Raw genomic sequence first — 22,555 nt, forward strand, 5'->3', positions numbered from 1 at the left:
CCAGATTCACAAAAATCACCATTGCTGCGTAAGTTCCATGAAGATAATTTTTAACATTGTGTCTTTTTTAAAAAGCCTGAGGAATAAACAGAACCTTATTTAAACAGAATGGTCAGACTTTGATGATTACTAAATTGAAGATTTGTCCTGGGGAATGACAGAAGCTTCTAGAGGTTTCTTATTGATAAAGTCCCATATACAGCTTTTATTGCAACAACTGATCTTCCTTTCTTAAAAGATGTCATAAGACACTTAAAAATGTTTGAATAAGTTACTTCATAACTTAGAGAACAGTCATTAATAATATTCTACAATATGTTGTAACAATGTCATCCAGTAATGGCAGCCTTTTAAATAATTCAATTAATTTTGATACCAGCATCCAACTGAAAACTTGAATTGGGATATTGGAATGTTCACAATTTTTTTTAAACACCATAAAGTAATTATCCAATTTGGAGCTCACAAGGTTTAAGAACTGGGGTAAAAGAGGACTTAAGCCAGATGAATTTACTGTTGGGCTGAAGGAGAATAATTTCTATAGATCAGCTGCAATTTCTCTTCTAGAAAGCTGTCCAGTGTGATTCCCCACTGTCTCCTTCTGATGTCTCATGCTCCAAGGAAGAAAAGAATCACTGAGAGAATTGGAGAACTTGCCTAGGACAGAGCTCTCCCCATCTTCAAAAAACACCCTCCCTCCCACTCACTACTCTGCTGAACAAGCATGTGGGGTGCCGGAGACATGGGAAGACAAACATCAATATAAAGAGAGACTGTGCTGCCTGAAGAAACAGCCAGTTCTGAATAGGACAGGACAAATATTGAATAAGCACTGCTAATAGGAAAAAAACTGAAAAGATCCTTGAAAATACCACAGGCCTGCAGGACAACTTCCATGTTTTAGAAGACCTGTTGCTATAACAATGTTTGAGTTTGATTATGCGTGCACTAAATACAATGGTTCGGCATTTGACAAGGTCTTTACCCAGCTCTACCTGGATATGCAGGTTTAAAGATATGGAAATAATGTATGGCAAACCAAAAACCAAAAGGGACTTACATTTTCCAATCCATCCTGCTCCAACCTACCAAAAAGAGGAGGAAGAAGTTATACCATCTAATGTGAAATTACTAATAGAATTTTTATGAAATTAACAAAACAGGCAGCTATCTTTTTACGAGTATCAGAATGCTAGATGACAATGGATGAAAATAATGCAGCTCTACAAAACTCCGTTGGCTGGCATGACTTTGCACTATTCATGTTATCAGAGTAGAAAAATAAAGCAACACGATATAGCAGAAATGCATGTAGTAGAAAAGCATGCCTTTGCACAGAAACCAAGGTGCGATACCAGTTCTTCTACAGACTAGCTGTCTGATTCCTGGTCAAATAATTTGACTTCCCTAAACTCAAGATTCCCCTTATATAAAATCAGGATAATAATACACTCTTCATGAAGTAACCATGAAGGTTAAACAATATAAATACCAAATTTGCCCAGCACATCACTTGAAATACATGTCCTTCTAGAAAGACTTAATGAATAAAAAAAAATAAAAAGCAAAGAAAAATAAAGCCAGGATTTGACTTAATGAACTACATATACTCATTTTAATGAAACACCTTTATATAGAAATATGGCAAATGACCAAATACATTAATCACCGTACAGAAAGATGGTATTTTTTCTAGAAGCCATTCAAGGAAATCCTCAGAAGAAAATGTCTGATGTAAGAAAATCTGTTTGTCATATCTTCAAACACCACAACTACAGTGTTCCACATGCATATAACAGAAGAAACTGTACCAGCAGACAGCACACTTCTCAGTGGCTCTACGCTCAAGGGTATGGCTTTTTAAAAATCACTCATTCCTTTACGTATATTAACAGGATGATCGGCCTTGATGCTGTCAGAGTAGTTAAAGTGGCAGTGGTACTGGTAACAGGCAAGAAAAATATCATCTTTTATCATATTTGGGGAGTGAAGCAACAAGCTGCAAACTCCTCGCAGGTGCTAGAAACGACAGCTCCAGTCGATCCAAAAAATCTCTATCTGCCACTCTAGATATCTATCAAAACTTGGCAAACAAAGTGTCAATTTACATTCAAGGTTTAAGTCAGGATATTACACACCGCTCTTACTGTATTTTGCACTCAATCTCACACAGCAAATGTCCCTTACTAAAACTGTTCACAGTATAGTAAAATAAAAGAACAACATACAAAACTTCATCTACAGCATTATCCTAGTTATCTGTGCATGTCTGGGTATGTGTGTAAATTGTATACCTAAAATAAAAAGACTACTCGTGTAAAATGCACATCTAATAAAAGACTGGAAAAGAATATCCATAAAAATATTAATAGGAGTTATCTCTCGATAGTGGTAATGTGGGTGATTTTTATTTTCCTCTATAAACTCCCCTATATATTTGAAGTTTTCTACAAAAAGCATATATTATTTTTGTTCACAGAATTAATAACAAATATAAATGTAAAAGACAAAGAATTTTTGTTTAATTCCTTAATGAGATAAAAGACAGGCAGACCAAATTTGGAGCTCCACATGGCTTGATATTATTAAATTTCTCTTCTCTAAATCTAGAGTTGTAAAGTTCTTTCCACCTCTAATTTTCCACAATTCACAATCAACGACTGTGATTAAGAAAGCAGAGGTGCCTATCTCTGCATAGACATGTGTAGATTGTTTTTCATTTACTAAACAGCTTTTTATTCAAATAAATCAGGCTAATATATCATTCACTTCAAACTGAGCCAGGTAATTTTGCTACCAAGAAATATCTTTGGATGTCATGTATTCTGCATGCAACAGGTTTATTATTATATTACCACAGAGAATCAAATAAAGGGGGGTGGTCTAAACTATAACAGTTTATGCTAGAAAAGAAAAAAGAGATCAAACTCAAATGAGGGCCAAAAAATATATAAAACAGCATAAGGAAATCTAAAGGGACTTTGATTATAGAGTGAAAACTGAACCTCACTGGATGGTAGGATTATGTGTGGTTTTTATTTTTATAGCAAACATGTAAAGCTTTGCGATAGGGAAACATAGCAAAGTTTATTTTTAAAGTTAATACAAATAGTAAGTTGTGTTTACTGATCTATCATACCCAGACTGAATTCCTGCTATACTGATATAATAGTTAAAATTGAGGGGTGACTGCTAGGTATGGTAAGAGTTTAAAAATATGATCTCCAGTTCTCACAACAAAACCCCAAGAAAACTAAAACTCAGGGAGGTTAATCTGTACAATATTCCAGCGAGCCAGCAATTACCAGAGCAAGAAATCAAAACCTGGCCTGGCTGACTTTAAACCACCACCTCTGTCCCTTCACTTTACTACTCAGCATCTCTAACCAAATGAGACTTTCTGTATCTGACTAAACACATCAAACCAGCCAGTCACATTTTCATTTGACAAGAATATCAGAAATGAAGAACTAGGGAAGAACAATTTACAAAGTTGCTGTTACTTTCTCAAAAAAGGACATTAGTCATACTTGTTCCTTAACTGTAACACATACATAATATTAAAAAATATACAAGTGATACCAACTGATACAGATTTTTACAAATGTGAACAATTGGAAAATACTAATTTTTGAATCATTTTTTATATTTAATTACACAAATATTGCTTTGGGAGAAAGTGCAAAGGTGCAGAATACCTCAAACAAGCCACCATTTTCCTCACAACTCTCATGGCAAAGCCAAAGGACCAGGGGTGCCACGTAATCTGGCTTCAGAGCTTCCAGAAGATCTGAAATAAATAGCCAAAAAAAAAAAAAAAAAACTATCAATAAGAATATATACATATTCAATCAATCATTTTACTTTCTGAAAATTCCTCACTTATAAAATTATAGGTTCAGAGACTTTTTAAATAAATAAGAAAAAAATTAGATATACATAAATAATTAGTATTAACATCCAAGGCTTTTAGAAGAATCTTTTCATCCCAATGGATATATTCAGGCTTCTAACATAGAAGGCATCAGATATACCTTTCCAAGATGGGTAACGTACTGTTTAGAAGACAAGTTAAAGCTGCCTTGGCAAAGACTGGTGAGCAAAGGCATACATAGCATAATGAACTTAGGTATCATTCTTTCCCAAAACTATTTTGCTCTCCCAGAAGCTAGAAAACTACAAAACAGCCTTGACAACTGTAATGGCAGTAAGATGATGGAAAATGGACCTTGCAACCGTGACTGATGAGTCACAAAGTGTAAGAAATATTTTCCTGTTGCATACCTTCTGTGAGCAACTTAACAGAGCAGAAAGGTACTACACAAGGAGCATGAACACCTAGATTTTACTGCTGGCCCTGCCATGTAGGCAATTTAGGGCATTGAGCACAGCGCTCAACTCTCTTGGACGTGTGTCTGCATCTGTAAGATGGTAATTAAAATGCGTTACCTGCCTATTCTACTAAGTTGTTGCAAGGCTCAAATGAGACACGATTTGTAAATACATCTTATAATCTTTAAAGAATCAAATAAATGTAAATTTTAACTGTGAAGGGACAAAATACAGTTTTATATTTTAAAGTGACAAAGATGACATTTACAGTCCCTGTAAATTAAAGAGCAGCTCTAAGAACCTTTCACTTTACAGTATTCCTGACCCCAGAAACTGTGAGATAATATATACTTGTTGTTTTAATCCACAAAATTTGAAGTAATCTATTACACAGCAGTAAATAACTAATACAGCTTGGGAAGTTAGTTCATGGGTATTCATCCTAAGATTATGTTTCATTTCATGTAAGAAACATGTAAGTCACATACATGACTTTCCATTTTTCAAATATATTTCAAAGGGGGAAATGAAATTGCAAATGTCTCCGCACATTACTCATAACACCTGGTTCTTTAACAAATAATTCCTTTGACAGCCTGTAAGTTAATATTTCAGAGGAAAAGAGGAAAAACGCTGAGGCAAAATAAATTTTCGGCTTTTTCTAAACTATAAAAAAGTAATAAATACCAAAATTTAAAATAACAGGAATTCAGAATCTGAAGGGCTTTTAAAAATGATCTGTAACAACTCTCTTCCTTTACAGAAGAGAAAGCAGGTCCAGAAACATTAAATTATTTGTCTAAAGTAGATCTTATTCTCCAAACATCTTTCACTAGGGTTTGGTGGGCATAAAAGATACTACATTAAACAGTGACCTAACATCTCTAGAGGTCAAAATTAATGGAAGCTACATTCCCAAAGGAAAGCAAATTTAAAAGCTAAAGTTTTCAATATTTTCTTGGAAACTTGCTGCTTCCTCAAGAAAGTCTACAGCCAATGGCAAAAAGTGACTAAGGTAGGAGTCTAGCACAGAAATGATAAGCATAAAATTCTAAATAGTGGTTATCTCTTGGCATGAAGCAGAGGAACAGAATAGAAGGTATAAAGTTAGATGCAAGTAATGTTCCAATTCTTGGGTTGAGCAGTGAGTTCATGACTATGCATTACATTTTGATGCTTTACTTCTTGCCAGTAACCTACACTGTTGTGCATATATATGTAGCATTATACTTAAATAATCCAGTTCTTTAACAAGAATTCCTTCAATAAGACATGAGAGTATAAAGAGTTTTTAAAATAAGGGACGTTTTTAAATGGCCCTGTTGACAAAAGAAAAGGAAAAAAAAAATTAGATCTCAGGTACAAATAGCTATTCTACACTAAAGCAAACTGGTTAGGCACAGCTCTTAGGAAAAGCTAGCAAGTACATACTTGGTATTACAAATCCCAAGTTCTAAAATGAATGTTAGCTCAAACGTGGGAAGTAAAATGGTACTGTGAATAAGCATTTGTATGCCATGAAGCAGCTAATTCTAAAGTAATTTCACTCATCAATTGTTTTGTACTGTTTCACAGAAACTACTTTTGAAGTATTATAGATATTTTCTTTTTAGAAATATGTTAAAACCAGGAGTATCAAAAACCATAGTTTTCCACCAGTCAAGTATTCTATTTCTTATATAACTAAATAAATAAGCATTGGCTCTCAATCATACATGCAAATTTTTAAATTTAAAACTTTATATTTCATGTTTTCAAAGAACAAAGTTGGAAGACTCACATTACCTGATTTCAAGACTTACTATAAAAGTATAGTAATCAAAACATCATGGTATTGGTAAAAGGACAGGCCCACAGATCAATACAACAGAACAGACAATCCAGAAATAGACCCACACATACCTACGTGGTCAACTGATTTTCCACAAAAGTGCAAAGGCAATCCAAATCAAGAATGAGAAATAGTCTTCAGGACAAATGAACTCGCAGTTTCTTCAACAAATAATTGGCACTTTTTCAAAAAGGAGAATGAACTATCATATGTTAAATAAAACTTAAGAGATACAGTAACAAAACGACTGTGAACCTTGTTTAGATCATTGTGGAATAAATTAACTCTAAAACGATATTTTTTAGATAACGAGGAAGTTTTCATATAAATTTGGTATTAGACAATGGTAATGAATTATTTTATTTGGTGTGATGTTGGCATTGTGGTTATAATGTCCATATCTGTTAGAGACACATTTCCAAGTATTTATTAGGTGAAATGCAACATCTAAGATTTGCTTTGAAATGTTACAGAGAAAAAGGGAGAGGGTAACAAAATAAATAAATCAATAAGATAAAATCATTTTGAAATATGCCCAGAGCATTCTGTTCTCCTTAACAAAGGCCTATCCTCAAGGGAAGCTACCAGAGCCTTATTTGACCTAAGGGAAGAGCAATTAGACTAGTGGAACCCCTCTAGCCTTCCTGTCTCAAATAAGGGGAGGAAAAAAAAAAGGCTAAAAAACTCTACTGAAGCTCAGAGTCCAGAGACTTTGACCTGCTAAAAAACTTGATTTAATCATAAGATTATAGAACACTTCCCCTCGCCATAATTTACAGCCACTTCAACAGGCCTCCAGTATAACAACAGTGGATTACAACTGAGAGAGCTGCAAACACAAAGAGTACCTAGGGAAACCCAAAGACAACAGGGGACACAAAAACAACGACAAAGAGGAAAATGTAGCCTCTGACACCAACAGCTACAGCAACCAATAAACGCAACCTAACTCCTAGCCAGATAAACATGAAACCTCACAATAAAGCTCTGTATATCACACTTTCTACTACCCCAATACATCATGTTCAGTTTTCAACAAAAATTTCAAGGCATGCTAAAAGACAAGAAAAGTACAGGCTGAGGAGACAAAACAAGCCTCAGAACCAGCTTGAAATATAGCAGAGATTTTGGAATTTTCAAACTAGGAGTTTAAAATAACTGTGATTAACATGCTAAGGGCTCTAATGGAGAAAAGTGGACAACTTACAAGAACAGATGACTACTGTAAGCAGACAGAAGGAAATGCTAAAAAATTCAAAAGGAAATGCTAAAAAACAAAAACAATATAACATTTTGAAATGAAAAAAGAAAAATCAGTAAGCTTGATTTGAATATATGTCAATAGAAACTTCCCAAACTGAAATGAAATGCAAAGAGAAAAAAGGACAAAAAGATAAAAGGGAATAGAATATCCAAGAACTGTGGTATAATTACAAAAGATACATTGAGACTTCCCTGGTGGCGCAGCGGTTAAGACTCCACGCTCCCAATGCAGGAGGCCCGGGTTCAATCCCTGGCCAGGGAACTACATCCCGCAACTAAGAGTTTGCATGCCACAACTAAGGAGCCCACGTGCTGCAACTAAGGAGCTTGCGAGCCACAACTAAGGAGCCTGTGAGCTGCAACTAAAGAGGCCCACCTGCTGCAACTAAGACCCGGCCCAACCAAATAAATTAAACGATTAATTAATTAAAATAAAAAGATAGAACAGGCACATAATGGGAATACCAGAAGTAGAAGAAAAAAAGAAAACAACAGAAGAAATTTTTTTTTTTAATTTTTTTTTTTTTTTTTTTTTTTTTTTTATTTATGGCTGTGTTGGGTCTTCATTTCTGTGCGAGGGCTTTCTCCAGTTGAGGCAAGTGGGGGCCACTCTTCATCGCGGTGCGCGGGCCTCTCACTATCGCGGCCCCTCCCATTGCAGAGCACAGGCTCCAGACGCACAGGCTCAGCAATTGTGGCTCACGGGCTTAGTCGCTCTGCGGCATGTGGGATCTTCCCAGACCAGGGCTCGAACCCGTGTCTCCTGCATTGGCAGGCAGATTCTCAACCACTGCGCCACCAGGGAAGCCCAGAAGAAGAAATATTTTAAGCAGTGATGGCTGAGAATTTTCCAAAGTTAATCACAGATACCAACCGCAGATCCAGGAAGCTCAGAAGACATGAAGTAGAATATTGCCAAAAATCTACACCTATTATTATGCATACTATATTCAAACTGTGGAAAAAACAAGGAGAAAACCTTGGAGGAACACAGAGGGGAAAAAATACCTTATGCATAAAGAAACAAGGAAAGAATTATGTCAGACTTTCCTTCAGAAACCATGTAAGCAAAAGAAGAGTGGAGTGAAAGATTTCAGGTGTTGAAAGAAAAAAATTACCAACCCAGAATTCTGTACCCGGTGAAATTATCCTTCAAAAGTGAAAGAGACTAAAGAGAATAAAAAAACAAGCTAAAGACTGGGAAAAAATATTTGCAAAACACATATCTGATAAAGAACTTGTTTCCAAAATATTCATGGAACTCTTAAAACTCAACAACAAGAAAACAAAGAACCCCCCCCCAAAAAAAAGAAGAAGAAAACAAAGAACCCAATTTAAAAATGAGCAAAAAATAAGAACAGACACATCACCAAGGAAGACAAATAAATGGCAAATAAGCACAGGAAAAAAATGCACAACATCATAAGTCATTAGGGAACTGCAAATTAAAACAATGAAATACCCTATACACCTATTAAAAGAACTAAAATGCAAAAGACTAACAATAATAAATGCTGGCAAAGATGTGGAGCAACCAGAACTCTCACTCACTGCTAGTAGGATTGAAAAACGATACAGCCATTTTTGAAGACAGTTTGGAAATTTTTACAAAGCTAAAGACACTCTTACCATACAATCCAGCAATTATCCTCTTTAATATTTACCCAAATGAGTTGAAAACTTACGTCCACACAAAAACCTGCACGTGAATGTTTATAGCAGCTTCACTCACAACTGTCAAAAACTGGAAACAATCAAAATGTTCCACGATAGGTGAATGAAAAAACAAATTGTGGCACCTACATACCATGTAATATTATGTAGGGATAAAAAGAAATGAGCTTCAATCCTCCCAGACATTTGGGAAAAAGAGGAGAGGATGAAGAGATGGAACACAGGGGATTTTTAGAGTGAAACCATTCTGTATGATCTAGAATCGTGGGTACGTAACATCATGCATTTGTGAAAACGCATAAAATCATACAACCTAAAGAGTGAGCCCTAAAGTAAACTATTAACTATAGTTAATGATAATCAATCAGGGACTTCTCTGGTGGTCCAGTGATAAAGAATCTGCCTTCCAATGCAGGGATGTGGGTTCGATCCCTGGTCAGGGAACTACGATCCCACATGCCGAGGGTCAACTAAGCCCAGGTGCCACAACGACCGAGCTCACGTGCCTCAACAAGAGAGCCAGCGTGTCACAAAATATAGAGCCCACGCACCCTGAAGCCCATGCGCCGCAACTAGAGAGAGAAAACCCACGTGCCACAACTTGAGAAAAGCCCACGCACCACAACGAAAGATCCCACATGCCTCAACGACCCGATGCAGCCAAATAAATAAATAAATAAATAAATAAAAATTGATCAATACTGGTTCATCAATTGTAATAAATGTAGCACACTGATGTAAAACTGTGTGGGAGGAAGAGTATATGGGCACTCTCTTTACTACCTGCTCAATTCTTCTATAAACCTAAAACTGCCCTAAAAAACATAATCTATTAATTGTTTTAAATAATTATTATTATAAACCAGTAAGAATGGTATTACCTCATTCTGTAAAGAAAAAATGTATGTATGTCTACCTACACAAAGAGAAAAAGTTTAGCTCAGTGTGGCAGAATTATGGGTCACATTTTGTTTGTTTGTGCTTTCCTCAATTTTCTATAATGAACATAAACTACACATTATGCTTTTTTAAATTGTAAGGAAATTATTTTAGCTACTCAAAAAATTAAACACTTTTACAAAGCTCACGCCACACAGGTATGTGAGGAACAGCATTAAAAAAAAACTAAACTACTTACCATCAGGCAAAATGTTCTGGGTCAACCGTGATCCAGCAGTAGGGGCAATAGTGTTACAATGAATGTTGCTTTTCTCGCCTTCAACTGCAAGACAATTTGAAAGGCCCAGAAGACCCAGCTTTGCAGCACAATAATTTGCCTGGCCAAAGTTGCCATATATTCCTGAAGCCGATGAAGTCATGATGATCCTAAAAGGAAAATCAATCTCTCAACATCATCTTTTCTATATTTTGATACTGTTGCAACTCTAAGCATTTTTTTTTCTTTTTCATTACTATTATACCTGTCAAAAGCAACTCTGTATACTGCCATTAGGTTCTTAAAGTCATGATTCATATATCTAAATTAATATAAATAATAAAAGTAATCTCTCAAAATTCAACTGTGAGATTTTATTGTTTTAGAAAGAATCCCTGGTCAGGATCAAATGAATTCAAGTGTAAGAATGTATATTCATTATGTACTGAAAACAATAAGTATTTATAAACATAAAATAAACTGCCAATTTACAAGTTAAAATTTTAGTAAGAAATATTAGATCATGAAGTTCTAATTCTTTAGTCCTCAGAACTTTGCTCCTTTCCCTTTCTGGATAATATTAAATGCCTCATATTAAATAATACCATCTCATAATCTGACCTAATCTCACTTACTCTACTTAGTAGAACAAGTAAATCCTATCATTGACTTTCAGAAACTGCTAGTATCAAGATATACTAGAACTCTCCAATAAGAACAGATATCACACGCAATTTACTTCTAGTAGATGTGTGTGAACCCTGAGTTAACAGGAATAACTTTTATGTTAGAGAGCATGGGGCCACTTACTAGGTCTGCCACGTCTGAGTCACACAGACGCAACTATAAGAGTCTTACCGTTCCTAGTTTACAAAGACTAACTCATGTCTGACCAGTGTCAGCCAGTAGAAAACAGCCACTCATCTCTCCCCAGTTGGTCACTGGGCACAAAAAATGATATTTTGGTTAGAGAATAAAGTACTGCTGAATCCTCAATGTTTGTACTGCTAAAATATCAGAGAATAGCAGGAGAATCATTAATAATGAAAAGTAGGAGGTGAAAAGAAATACTAAGTTGTCCACCTCGCTAATCTATGACTGACACCAATGTAACGGGGAGGCATCTTCCAAAACTACGTTTAAAAAGCCTGTGCATATCTGAAGGTGTATTTTTCAACGTCAAAGCAATTCTTTTCCTCTGGACATAAGAACCCACACACGGCATCTCCAAACCCCCTTGACAGCCACATACAACTCTACCTTCCAAATTTCTGTTTCTTCATGTGATCCCACGCTGCCCGGGTCACCAGGAATGAGCCCCGCAAATGAACTCTCTGGATGATATCTAAAACAAGAAATTTTTTTCAGGAATATTGTCAAATTTAGACAGACCTATCTCAGAATCAACATAAGCAAAGACTTACTTATACAAAGATGTTCATTTTATACCTAGCATTCAAAATCAGCTATTGTCACATTGCACTCTGAGTAATCATTTCTGCTTTAGTTCCAGTTACATAACCAATCAATAATTCATACCTATTTTGCCTATAATTTATGATTAGATTATTATCTAATATATCTAACTTTATCATAAATATAATGCCACCTAAATACGATGCCTATGCATATCTAAGTGCAATGCCATCTTTAATTTTTGCCTATTTTATATAAAAATTCATAATACAAATAACCAAGAATTTTACATATATAATTGGGACTCAACACAAACGTTAGTTAAAGCATAATCAAAAACCACTCAGTTCTTCATCAAGAAATGTTTATAAAATGTTCAGTATATCCCTAAATCCCTATTTTTAACAGGATTTGCAAATGAGTTAGAGAGAGCTGGGGGTCGGGGCGTGGAGGTGTAGGAAAGAGGGGGAGGGAAAGAGGGAAAAAGAGAGACAGAGAAGCCTGCTTTCTGAAATGTCAATCTAATGAACAGACAACTTGGAGGATGATGCAGATAAACAAACAATTCCAGATTTAATCTTACTCTGATGAAACCAGAAGAGGACACACTCCAGCCCCATCAGAGCTCAAAGCAAAGCACCGACTTAAGTCCCCTCTGCCAACAAATTCTATCTTTCTCAGCTCCTTTTTTTCTCCAGTTATTACAAGGGAATTGGAAGCTAAAAGCCGTCTTTGCTTAATTCTAAGTCAGAAAGATATCTTCCTTCTTCCAAAAGAACTTCTGGCAATATTTCCCAGAAACACACTCTATAAACAATGATGTAATTCATCTCAGTTACCATGCCTGCCACCGTCGCAGCCACCAATGCTTGTTTTAGTTCTGATAGCCAATGAAAGTAAGGGCAAAAAAGAGCAAACAGGATAAAAAAATTTTATAACTGTGACTGTTCATCATCTAAACTCAATCTTTCCAACATGACATTCCTAATGGAAATTTTTCCTACTTATTAGAAGTTTCAAAATTATATCTAGGTTTTTCCCACCCAGTTCTCAGATCTCCATCGTTTTTAGTTTTTGTTTTTTAGCATTTCCTTTTGATTTTTTTAGCATTTCCTTCTGTCTGCTTACAGTAGTCATAGCCTACTCTTGCTCTTGAAATAAGAATCACACAGCCAGACAAGCATGCAAAAGGCTGTTAGAAACAACTAATACTGCAAGAAAACGCTGACAATCTCTCAAAGAGAAAAAGGGAAACGAACGAAAGTCACAAAAGCCTTTTCTTCCAACTGTTCATTTTCAGTTGTAAAGCTTACTCATCATCAGTTATATTAGCAGAAGCAAAAATAGGTAGAAGCAAGTTTTTCCTTAAGTGTGTAAATGTATCAAATATTAGAAGGCTAAATGGATAAGTATGTTCCAGAGAACGTATATTTAAAATAACTTACCCCAGTCTTCATCACTTATTCTACCAAAGGAACGGTCCCTCAAAATTCTAAAAAATTGATATTATATATGTTGAGAAGAGAAAGTCAACACTTAAAAAAAGTTTGCATGTACATTACTTTATTGGAAATTTAAAAAGAAATACTCACCCAGCATTGTTGATCACAACATCTACAATATAAAAATATTCAAGTCACAAATATAAAAGCAAGCATATTAATTTGCCTTTGCTTACAACACATTTCTTTCAAAAGCGTTCCCTGCCTCCCCCCTGCCCATGGAAAAGTAGATATAATAGGTAACAAGTGCTAGCAGAACAAAATTTTATACCTATAGTAAAAACAAATCTGATTCACAAAAGCACAATAAGTACCCCATTATATCAGTGCTTTCCTCTCAAGTCTACATACCTAAATGTTTCCACCTCTACCTCCTGCCAAATTTCTGTGAGCTTATTTACAGAATTAGCAGTCACACAACTCTTAGGTTCTTAGAATTCAGTGGTAATCGTAAACCATCCCTCAATTAACTTCAAAATTCACTGGGAAAGTTAAAAGTTTAAAAGATTTTTCCTTGCCACTCAAAAGTCAAAAGCCCAGAAAGGAAACCATTAGAGTTAGAAACTGATGGCCTGTCTTCATACATAATTGCATTCTCACTATAAAATAGAAGGGATTGTTTCTTAAGGTTCAACCACCATCTTGTGGCTATTTTCACCTTATGACTTCAGAACTTTGTGGTCTCTATCCCTGTGTCAGACACTATGTGAACATGTCTCTCACAAGCTCAACCAAATATAGCTAGAAAAATATATATGCTAGACCAAAAAAAGGGGGGGGGGAACATATTCAAACTACAAAAATTAACATTTTTCAGATTATAAACATGTTGGGCTTATCTGCAGTAGTTTCCCTCTAGTAATTCAATAACCTTTTACTAACAATGTATGGGACTAAGTCAGGAAAATTAAACAATATATTTGAAATGCTTGAAATGCTTCTTAAAAATGAAGATTTTTATTTTATATAATTCATCTTAATTAATTTGCAAGATACTGAATCATTTTCATCTGAATCATTATAATTATCTAAAATATTCCACTGGGTCCTCTATTGCCAAAATACTGATTTATTTTTTATTTTCTAAATATATTTGGGGTATGATTAAATTATTATAAAAAGGAAACTTAGAGAATACTTACAAGTTTTTTTAAAGGCTCTTAAAGTACAAAAAAATATAAAACAAACTCAACACATACATGCATAAAAACTGTCACCTCAAGCCCTTTGTGGAATAAGATTAGGGTATGTAAAAAAATTAAAATTTAAAACAAATCTAAAAATTTGATTACCAAAAAAGAGTTTTTAATAAACAAAAGTGAAATAAAAAATATTTCATTAGAAAGGTAGAAGCTGCTCTGTTAGTACCATAAATGCAAAGAAACATTACCTATTCTTCCAAAAGCATCCAGTGCTGTCTTCACAACCTTCTCTCCTGCTTCCACTGAATCTGAGGGAAAGGGAAATTAGGACAAAACTTCAGTAATATCCCTTACAAACGACTTCTAAATTCTGTGGCTCAGAGCACATGACAGATACTATTCATTCAACAGAACTCATTTCCAAGGAAAATACATTTATATTGCAGGCACGTAACAAACTAAAATATAAATGATAACATGTTACAAAAGAAATTTAGTCCCTAAGGCAATCCTTTAACCTACCAAAAAAAAAAAAAAAAAGAGAGAGGGGGTAAATGAGAAGTACTTGACAAATAATATCCAAGACACCATGGTCGAACAGAACTTTCTGTGAAGATGGAAATGCTCTATTTCTGCACTAACATGGTAACCACAAACCACATGTGGCTCCTGAAGTGTGGCTAGTACGACAAATGGAATAATCTATTTTATTTCATTTCTGTTGAATTTTAAATAGCCACATAAGCACTTCCCCTTAAGGATGCAAATGAGACTTTGAGAGGGAGGGAAGGAGAAGCGTGTTTAATTTGAAAAAGCATGTTCAATTCTGTATCACTACATTTGGAAAACAAACCTACTGTTTTTGTATTACTAACTAAAAAAGTAAAGCTCAATGAAATATTATGGATTTGTTATTTTCTGCTAATCAGCCCAGGAGAAGGGCTCATATCCCCAGAGCTGTGCGTCAAATGGTCAGCTGTCAACTCAACATCACCATTGCCTCTTTCTACTTCCTCTGCAATCACAGGCGGAGCCAGGTCCCTTCCCTAGGACCCATAAGCTCCTGAGTTAGATCTGCCAAAAGGAGATACTCGCTTAAAGGGAGGAAAAGTAGGAAGAGACTGTAAACGCAGGCAATCTTGTGAGCAGGCTGCAGATGTGAGACTGACAGCACATCTAGGTGAGCTCTTGAAAACCACCTGCCACAGGCTGAGATGGTCATCGACAGTTTCCCTGACATGCACCTGCCCAGACCTTCCAATGGTAAGTCTCTAATTCTTTGTATAAAACCCTTCACACTTGGAAAACCGAGAGGGGCTTCTGTTTTCTTGACTGAATCCTGATTGATACAGGTTGAATATCAAAACTGAGGGGCAGGGAAGAGAGTCTGAAATCTTTATCTTTACAAAATAGGTTTTAAAACCCCAGAAATTTTTTTAAGTTGAAAACATTTTTCTAGACTCTCAATGTGGAAATAAGATACTAAAATGTCTGTCTCATTATTCCCTTGAACTCTCAAAACAAATCATATCCTACTTCCTTTCCTCTAAAATTTCAGAATAAAGTCACTGGCAATCTAATTTTCTCCCTGGTCCATAAAAACAATCTAATTTGCAGAAAAGTCAGTAAGCACTAGCTTTTTAAAGTAAATCTACTCAAGAGGATTCCTTACAAATACTATTAGAATCAATACATCAAACATAAAGGTTGTATTTGCTGTCTTTATTTCTAATGCCTAACTTTGACTCTTACGTTTTCATAAAGATAAGAAAGTTGCATACAGCAATGATCACCTGTGCAGAATGTAATATGAAGGCTGGGTGCAGAAAGGGGGCACTTCACTTCTTACACTATATTACTTTAAGAAATGTTTTTTAAAAGCAATTTTAAAACGAAGAATTTAATGTTACTCTGTAGAAATACATAAGACCTTTTAGCTAAGGCAGGTCTTTTAAGAAAAGACCATATTCATATTCACATCTACAGTAATGTACTGATTATATCATGCGCTCATTATTAAAAATATTAAATAGACAACTGAATAAAAGTTAGACTCATGAAATAATCTACATCAAAAGTTTAAAAAATACGTCACTAAACATCTTTGGCAGACTTAGGTAAAATCTAATTTCATAATTATACTGGAATGCCAAGATATTTGCTCAATACTTATTAACATGAGAAACAGCATCAGTTGAGGAAATATAAAACAAGCAGTATAGTTCTCTCAAATACTGTACCATAGTTGGCCACTGCTTTTCCGCCTTTCCTTCTTATTTCTTCAACAACCTTATCAGCAGCTAAGGAGCCTTTACCAACTCCCATGAAGTCCCCTCCTAGATCATTCACTGCAATGCAAAAATAAACTAATAAGAATTCAGTTCTAGGGCTTCCCTGGTGGCGCAGTGGTTGAGAGTCTGCCTGCTAATGGAGGGGACACGGGTTCGAGCCCTGGTCTGGGAGGATCCCACATGCCGCGAAGCAGCTGGGCCCGTGAGCCACAACTGCTGAGCCTGCGCGTCTGGAGCCTGTGCCCCGCAACGGGAGGGGCCGCGATAGTGAGAGGCCCGCGCACCGCGATGAAGAGCGGTCCCCGCACCGCGATGAAGAGTGGCCCCCACTTGCCGCAACTAGAGAAAGCCCTCGCACGAACCGAGGACCCAACACAGCCAAAATAAATAAATAAATAAATAAATAAAGTAGCTATAAAAAATTAAAAAAAAAAAAAAAAGAATTCAGTTCTAGATCTTAAAAATATGAGTTGGAAATGAAATTATATTATTAGTGTATTTCTTCAGTCATCTTCCTAATTCCCTACTACTATATTCCCATCTTACTGAACACACCATGACATACGTACTTTCAAAACATGCCTCTTTGTTTTTAAATATAGATATGAAAAAAATATATATATATATAGATCTGAAGCAGAAAAATATTTAAACACAGGTTCATGTCATGAAATTTTTAACTGTGCAATGCTTCTCCTTTTTTAGAAAGAAAAAGACCATGATTCAACCCACTTTTAGCAAAAAGAAAGAAAAGAAAAAAACCTAAAGATCACTTTTAAGATTAAATACACAGGAAAACAGTATGGACATTCTTCAAAAAATTACAACTAGAACTGCCACACGATCCAGCAATCCCACTTCCAGGTATTTATTCAAAAGAATTGAAATCAGGAACCAAAGAGATAACAGCACTCCAAATGTTCAATGCAGCACTATTCACAATAGCCAAGATGTAGAAATAATCTAAATATCAACTGACAGATAAAAATGGATAAAGAAAATGTGGTACATAAATACAATGTACTATTATTCAGCCTTTAAAAAAAGAAGGAAATTTTGCAATATGTAACGACATGGATGAGCTTTGAAGATAATATGGTAACCCAGTCACAGAAGGCCAAACGCTGCATGATTCCACTTACATCAAAGTACCTAAAATAGTCAAACTCATAGAATCAGAGAGTAGAATGGTGGTTGCAAATATTAGGGGGAGGAGAAAATGGGGAGTTGCTAATCGGTGGGCATAAAGTTTCAATAATGCAAGATGAATAAGTTCTATAGATCTTATCTGCCATACAACATAGTGCCTGCAGCTCATAATACTGTATTGTACACTTAAAAATTTGTTAAATGCTCATATTAAATGTTCTTACCATAATTAAAAAGAAAGGTTAAATACACAATGTGAAATATCTTCTCCATGTCAAGAAGGCCTTTGTTTACAGGAATGGTGATAAAGAACAAGCACGGGGCTTCCCTGGTGGCGCAGTGCTTGAGAGTCTGCCTGTCGATGCAGGGGACATGGGTTCGAACCCTGGTCCGGGAAGATCCCACATGCCGCGGAGCAACTGGGCCCGTGAGCCACAGCTACTGAGCCTCCGCGTCTGGAGCCTGTGCTCCGCAACGAGAGGCCGTGACAGTGAGAGGCCCGCGCACCGCGATGAAGAGTGGCCCCCGCTCGCCGCAACTGGAGAAAGCCCTCGCACAGAAACGAAGACCCAACACAGCCAAAAATAAATAAATAAATAAATTTATAAAAAAAAAAAAAAAAGAACAAGCACAATATTGAACTCTTGGAGAAGCACACGTGAATTTTTATAAAACATAGTGTGTCATGGTCTACCAAAAAAAGAAATAAAAACTATTTATTGAAAGAGGTCAAAAATTACATACACAACTAATATGTGTTCAGTCACTAATTTATAGCATATACGTAATTTATATGTTTAACAACTGACCACACTTACCACATAACATCTCCCTATATCCAATTATATAGATACAAACATTAATTGCACATTTACTATTTGCAAGGAAATCTACAGAAATCTACAGATGTATAAGAATGGTGCCTATCCTCAGAGTTTATAATCTACTGAAAGTTAAGTATGTGGTAACTACACTAATGCACTAATTGCATCATAAAGTTTATAAAAGCCAACATAACTAAATAATATGATAACGAAGGTAATTTATACAATAATTTAATTATTTACAAAATAACATGCAAAAACAAATGAAAAGATATATAGATCAATGCCAAATAACTTGGCAAAAACAGAATTTAAAACAAATACCTGGGACAAAGAATTAATTTGCATTGCAAAGTGATCATTTTTGTAGGGTTATTGCACACTGTGCAGAATATAACAATTTAAAAATTACTAATTAATAAATGGCACAGAGGTATATACTAAAATTTAAAGTCTCTTAATATTACCAAATGGATAATTACCATACCTGGGGAAAAAAGAAAAACCCACAAGATCTTTTTTTCTTTTCAAGAATGGTTCTCTTTTGGTGGGGGCTGGAGTGAGGGCTGCAAGTGGGGTTGGGTGGTAAAGGGAGATACAGGGATGATACCGAGCAAAGCTAGCCTAATGTGCTTTTACTCTTAAAGGAAATGAGTTTTTCAAAATGTGGACTGGGATATATTTTTTCTAACAATATAGTCTTAACAGCCTTACTGCAAATAAAAAATGCCACAAAGACACAAAATAATGGGGAAAAGGCTTACATTATCCCTCAAGAGATTAAAAAAAAAAGTGTTAAGCTTCTCAAGACTAAATTCCTATTAATTATTCATTTCTGTACAATTACTCAAATGACAGGAAACAGTTTTTAAAAATCAAGATTTTAAAACATGCGGCTAACAGTCTATTAAGACCCTTTTTAACTAAGCAAGGGAAAGTTCAAGAGCAAACTGGCAAAGGCCATACTTAAGTAAAGAAAGAATTGTTCAATTGTGAAATGAAACACTACCCCCAAGTGGAAACTGTTCAAAGTGCAACCAAGTGCAAGCAAAGGTGAGAACTGAAGACTGTATAAATAATTATTGAGATCAATGATGTGCAGTGAAACAGTTTCAGAATAGATTTATTCAAGACAAGTCTCTACCTTAGAGAGTACAAACTTAACACTGACCCCACTCAGTTATCCCACTATCACCAGAGCTAAATCACAGGGATTTCAGGCTTAACTAGAAAAGCACTGGTTACACGCTGAAGGGCTTGGATAGCAACAATCTTAACAGATTGTATAGAAAGAGAAATGCATCCACACTATGTGACACTGTTCAGCTTAATTATATGACTAAAATTCTAATCACAATAATATTTTAAAATACCATTACCGCCTTATACTGGTATGTATATACTTTACATTTTCAAAGACCCATCTATGTACATTGCTGCATTTGATCTCCATACAGCTTTTTAGGAGTCTGGCAGGAACAGTTGTTCCTATTTTCACAGAAGAGCAAAGTTTAGGAAAGGTTATGTAACTTGTTCCAGGCTCCAAAGCTTGTCCAGGCTCCAAGGCTGTATGAAATGGCAAAATTCAGACTAGAACCTGGACCTACCACAATACCACTCTGCTCCTCTAATGCTGTAAACAAGTTTCTTTTATCCTAATTATTTCCACTAAAAAAAAAAAAAAAAAAAACACATGTGCTTGGGGAGAATATAGAAGGAACAGTAAATCAGCCACCCCAGTCAAACAAATAGCTTTAAATTAGGGAGTAAAAATGGTTAAGATTATGATAGTTAAGGACAGAGTCTTTTCAGCTAAAACCATCAAAATATCCCCCAAAGTGATATATTTGTAAATCCTCCATATAAAATCCAGTTTATAGCTCTGAAGAGTTTTGTTTTTTTTTTTAAGATGTAAAATCTTTTTCCTATTTCTGTCATTTTAAATAAATCAATGACTTGGATAGTCTACTAAAGACTACATAAGGTTTTTTACTAAAAATCCACCCCAAGATTTTACTAAATACCTGCAATATGCTAACCACTAGAGCAGGGATATAAGAATCCAGAGAATTCTAAAACACACTTGGAGCCTGTAAAAGTACTCTATTAATAGGTAAATGGATACCTAAATACAAAGTATCAAGTTATCAGCTATCCAAGCCTGAAAACAGAACCATGTTTGTGACAAGGCCTGTTTCCCCATATCCTCCCAACACTGGACATCATCATTCTTTTCAGTATAACAATTAAATGATTACAAGTTGTAGCTCATTATTTAATTTACATTTCTTTGAGCACTAGTAAGGTAACATTATTTTCATGGGCTTATTGGTCATTTATACTTCTTATTGTTTTGCCTGCTTAAATCACGTTTCATTTGGGGTGTTTTTCTTTCTTACAGATGTGTACGTGTCCCTTACTTATAAAAGATTTTAATTCTTTATATGTGTTGCAGATCATAAGTTCCTTTATTGAAATGTTGAAAGAGAAACAGAGGTAACATTGGAGCATTAATATTATTTGATGAGCATTACATACATTGTTTTCCAGTGTTTTGTTACATAAACCAGATTGAGAAATCTGGATTCGTCTTTAGCAATCCTATTTGTGTACAGGACTTTGCTCTCAGAAGTTGGTTTTCTTGTTCTTTCTTGCTATCCTTCAGCCCTGACTATTGGCTCCAAAGACTAGAGCAAGAAACATGCTTTGGGTCTCCTGATATCAGGGCTGCTAAACCAGCTGAGGGAATATACGTCACTTATAGTTTGATAGGAAAAAAAAAAAAAGCAAATCAAATTGATTATCATCTTCCTCAAACTGTCCCACCTTCTCAACATCAGTTTGCTGGGTGAGTTATTTCCCAGGTACTCTTTCCTTTCTCCCATTTCTGAACAGCACATGTCACTGAGTCCTCAAGGCTTGACATCAATTTCATTATGATTCTTCAAATGTTCACTCTGTTCCCACTCTGTATCCAGCACTGTGCTAGGTGCTTTAAGCTCGCAAGGTAGACAGTTTGTGCACTGAGGAGTTTCCAGTTCTTTCGAGGAATCGTTTACTGCCATTTCTTTCCTATTCTATAATTTCATGCCCAGATTACTACAGTTGCCTTCCCGGTGGTCTTCTGCCTCCAATCTTAATCTTTCCAGGCAATCAGCAGACTGTTGCTGGGTAATGGCCCAAAGGCAGCCTTTATACTACGTCATCCCCTTGCTCAAAATCTGCAGTGGAACCCTAATTATTCACTGCCTAACTTTCAAGATCCCTTAAAGTCTGCCCTCACTTTACTGTTTCACTTTACTATAAGTAGTTCGTCCTTTTTGCTGTAGCTCAGTGCGGGAAATTGCTTATATAGCAGTTTCTAACTTGCCCCTTAATTATCAAGAGTAATAATGTTATAATGCTTTGTATTTGAAGAGTGCTTTATCACTGTGCTTACACATATTCGTGTTCATATATTTATTCAATCCAAGGGTTTGACACCAGCTGAGTCATATCCACTACCAATGACATATCTATAAACGACTTTTATTTCCAAAGTAAAATGGTGCTTCCAAATTTACAAAATCAAAATAACTTGCATATGTATTGATTCTGTGAGTGACATCCTTTACAATGAGTAATCTGAGAAGCATATAAAAAGATGACATGGGCAATATTATACTACAAGTGTACTTATTTTTTGGAGAGGTTATTTACTTTTTTTTTTTTTAATGCTTTCAAGAAATTCAAACCCTGCAGATTCAAAAAGTCGTTTTAATCCTTGTCTTACCCCAGAGGTAACTGCTATTAACCATCTCTTGGATGTTCTTCCAGACATTTCTGTTTTCTATGCTTGATGCCTTTCCTCCTATTTTGATAAAGTTTCCGATAGCAAACAATAGCATTAAGAATCATTTCATTGATTTTAGAGCTGTGGGCCCAATGGGGATTTCTTCCTGTATTCTGTTCATGTCCTGACTGCTACCAAAAAGT

General features: G+C 35.5%; 1 protein-coding gene across 1 annotated transcript in view; it reads right to left on the minus strand.

The window, feature by feature from the left end:
- LOC130707128 (peroxisomal multifunctional enzyme type 2-like) overlaps window positions 1–18,584 on the minus strand; it is a 20,199-nt gene extending 1,615 nt beyond the window's left edge. Inside the window, exons 1-9 of the mRNA XM_057540364.1 lie at window positions 18,575–18,584; window positions 16,557–16,664; window positions 14,565–14,624; window positions 13,265–13,286; window positions 13,118–13,164; window positions 11,517–11,601; window positions 10,239–10,426; window positions 3,699–3,790; window positions 996–1,085 (exon numbers count right to left, since the gene is read on the minus strand). Of these exons, the coding sequence (XP_057396347.1) occupies window positions 996–1,085; window positions 3,699–3,790; window positions 10,239–10,426; window positions 11,517–11,601; window positions 13,118–13,164; window positions 13,265–13,286; window positions 14,565–14,624; window positions 16,557–16,664; window positions 18,575–18,584 (702 nt within the window). The remainder of the gene's footprint in view (window positions 1–995; window positions 1,086–3,698; window positions 3,791–10,238; window positions 10,427–11,516; window positions 11,602–13,117; window positions 13,165–13,264; window positions 13,287–14,564; window positions 14,625–16,556; window positions 16,665–18,574) is intronic.
- Window positions 18,585–22,555: the final 3,971 nt, after the last annotated feature.

The sequence above is a fragment of the Balaenoptera acutorostrata genome, chromosome 2 (assembly GCF_949987535.1).
Source record: "Balaenoptera acutorostrata chromosome 2, mBalAcu1.1, whole genome shotgun sequence".
Classification (NCBI taxonomy): domain Eukaryota; kingdom Metazoa; phylum Chordata; class Mammalia; order Artiodactyla; family Balaenopteridae; genus Balaenoptera; species Balaenoptera acutorostrata.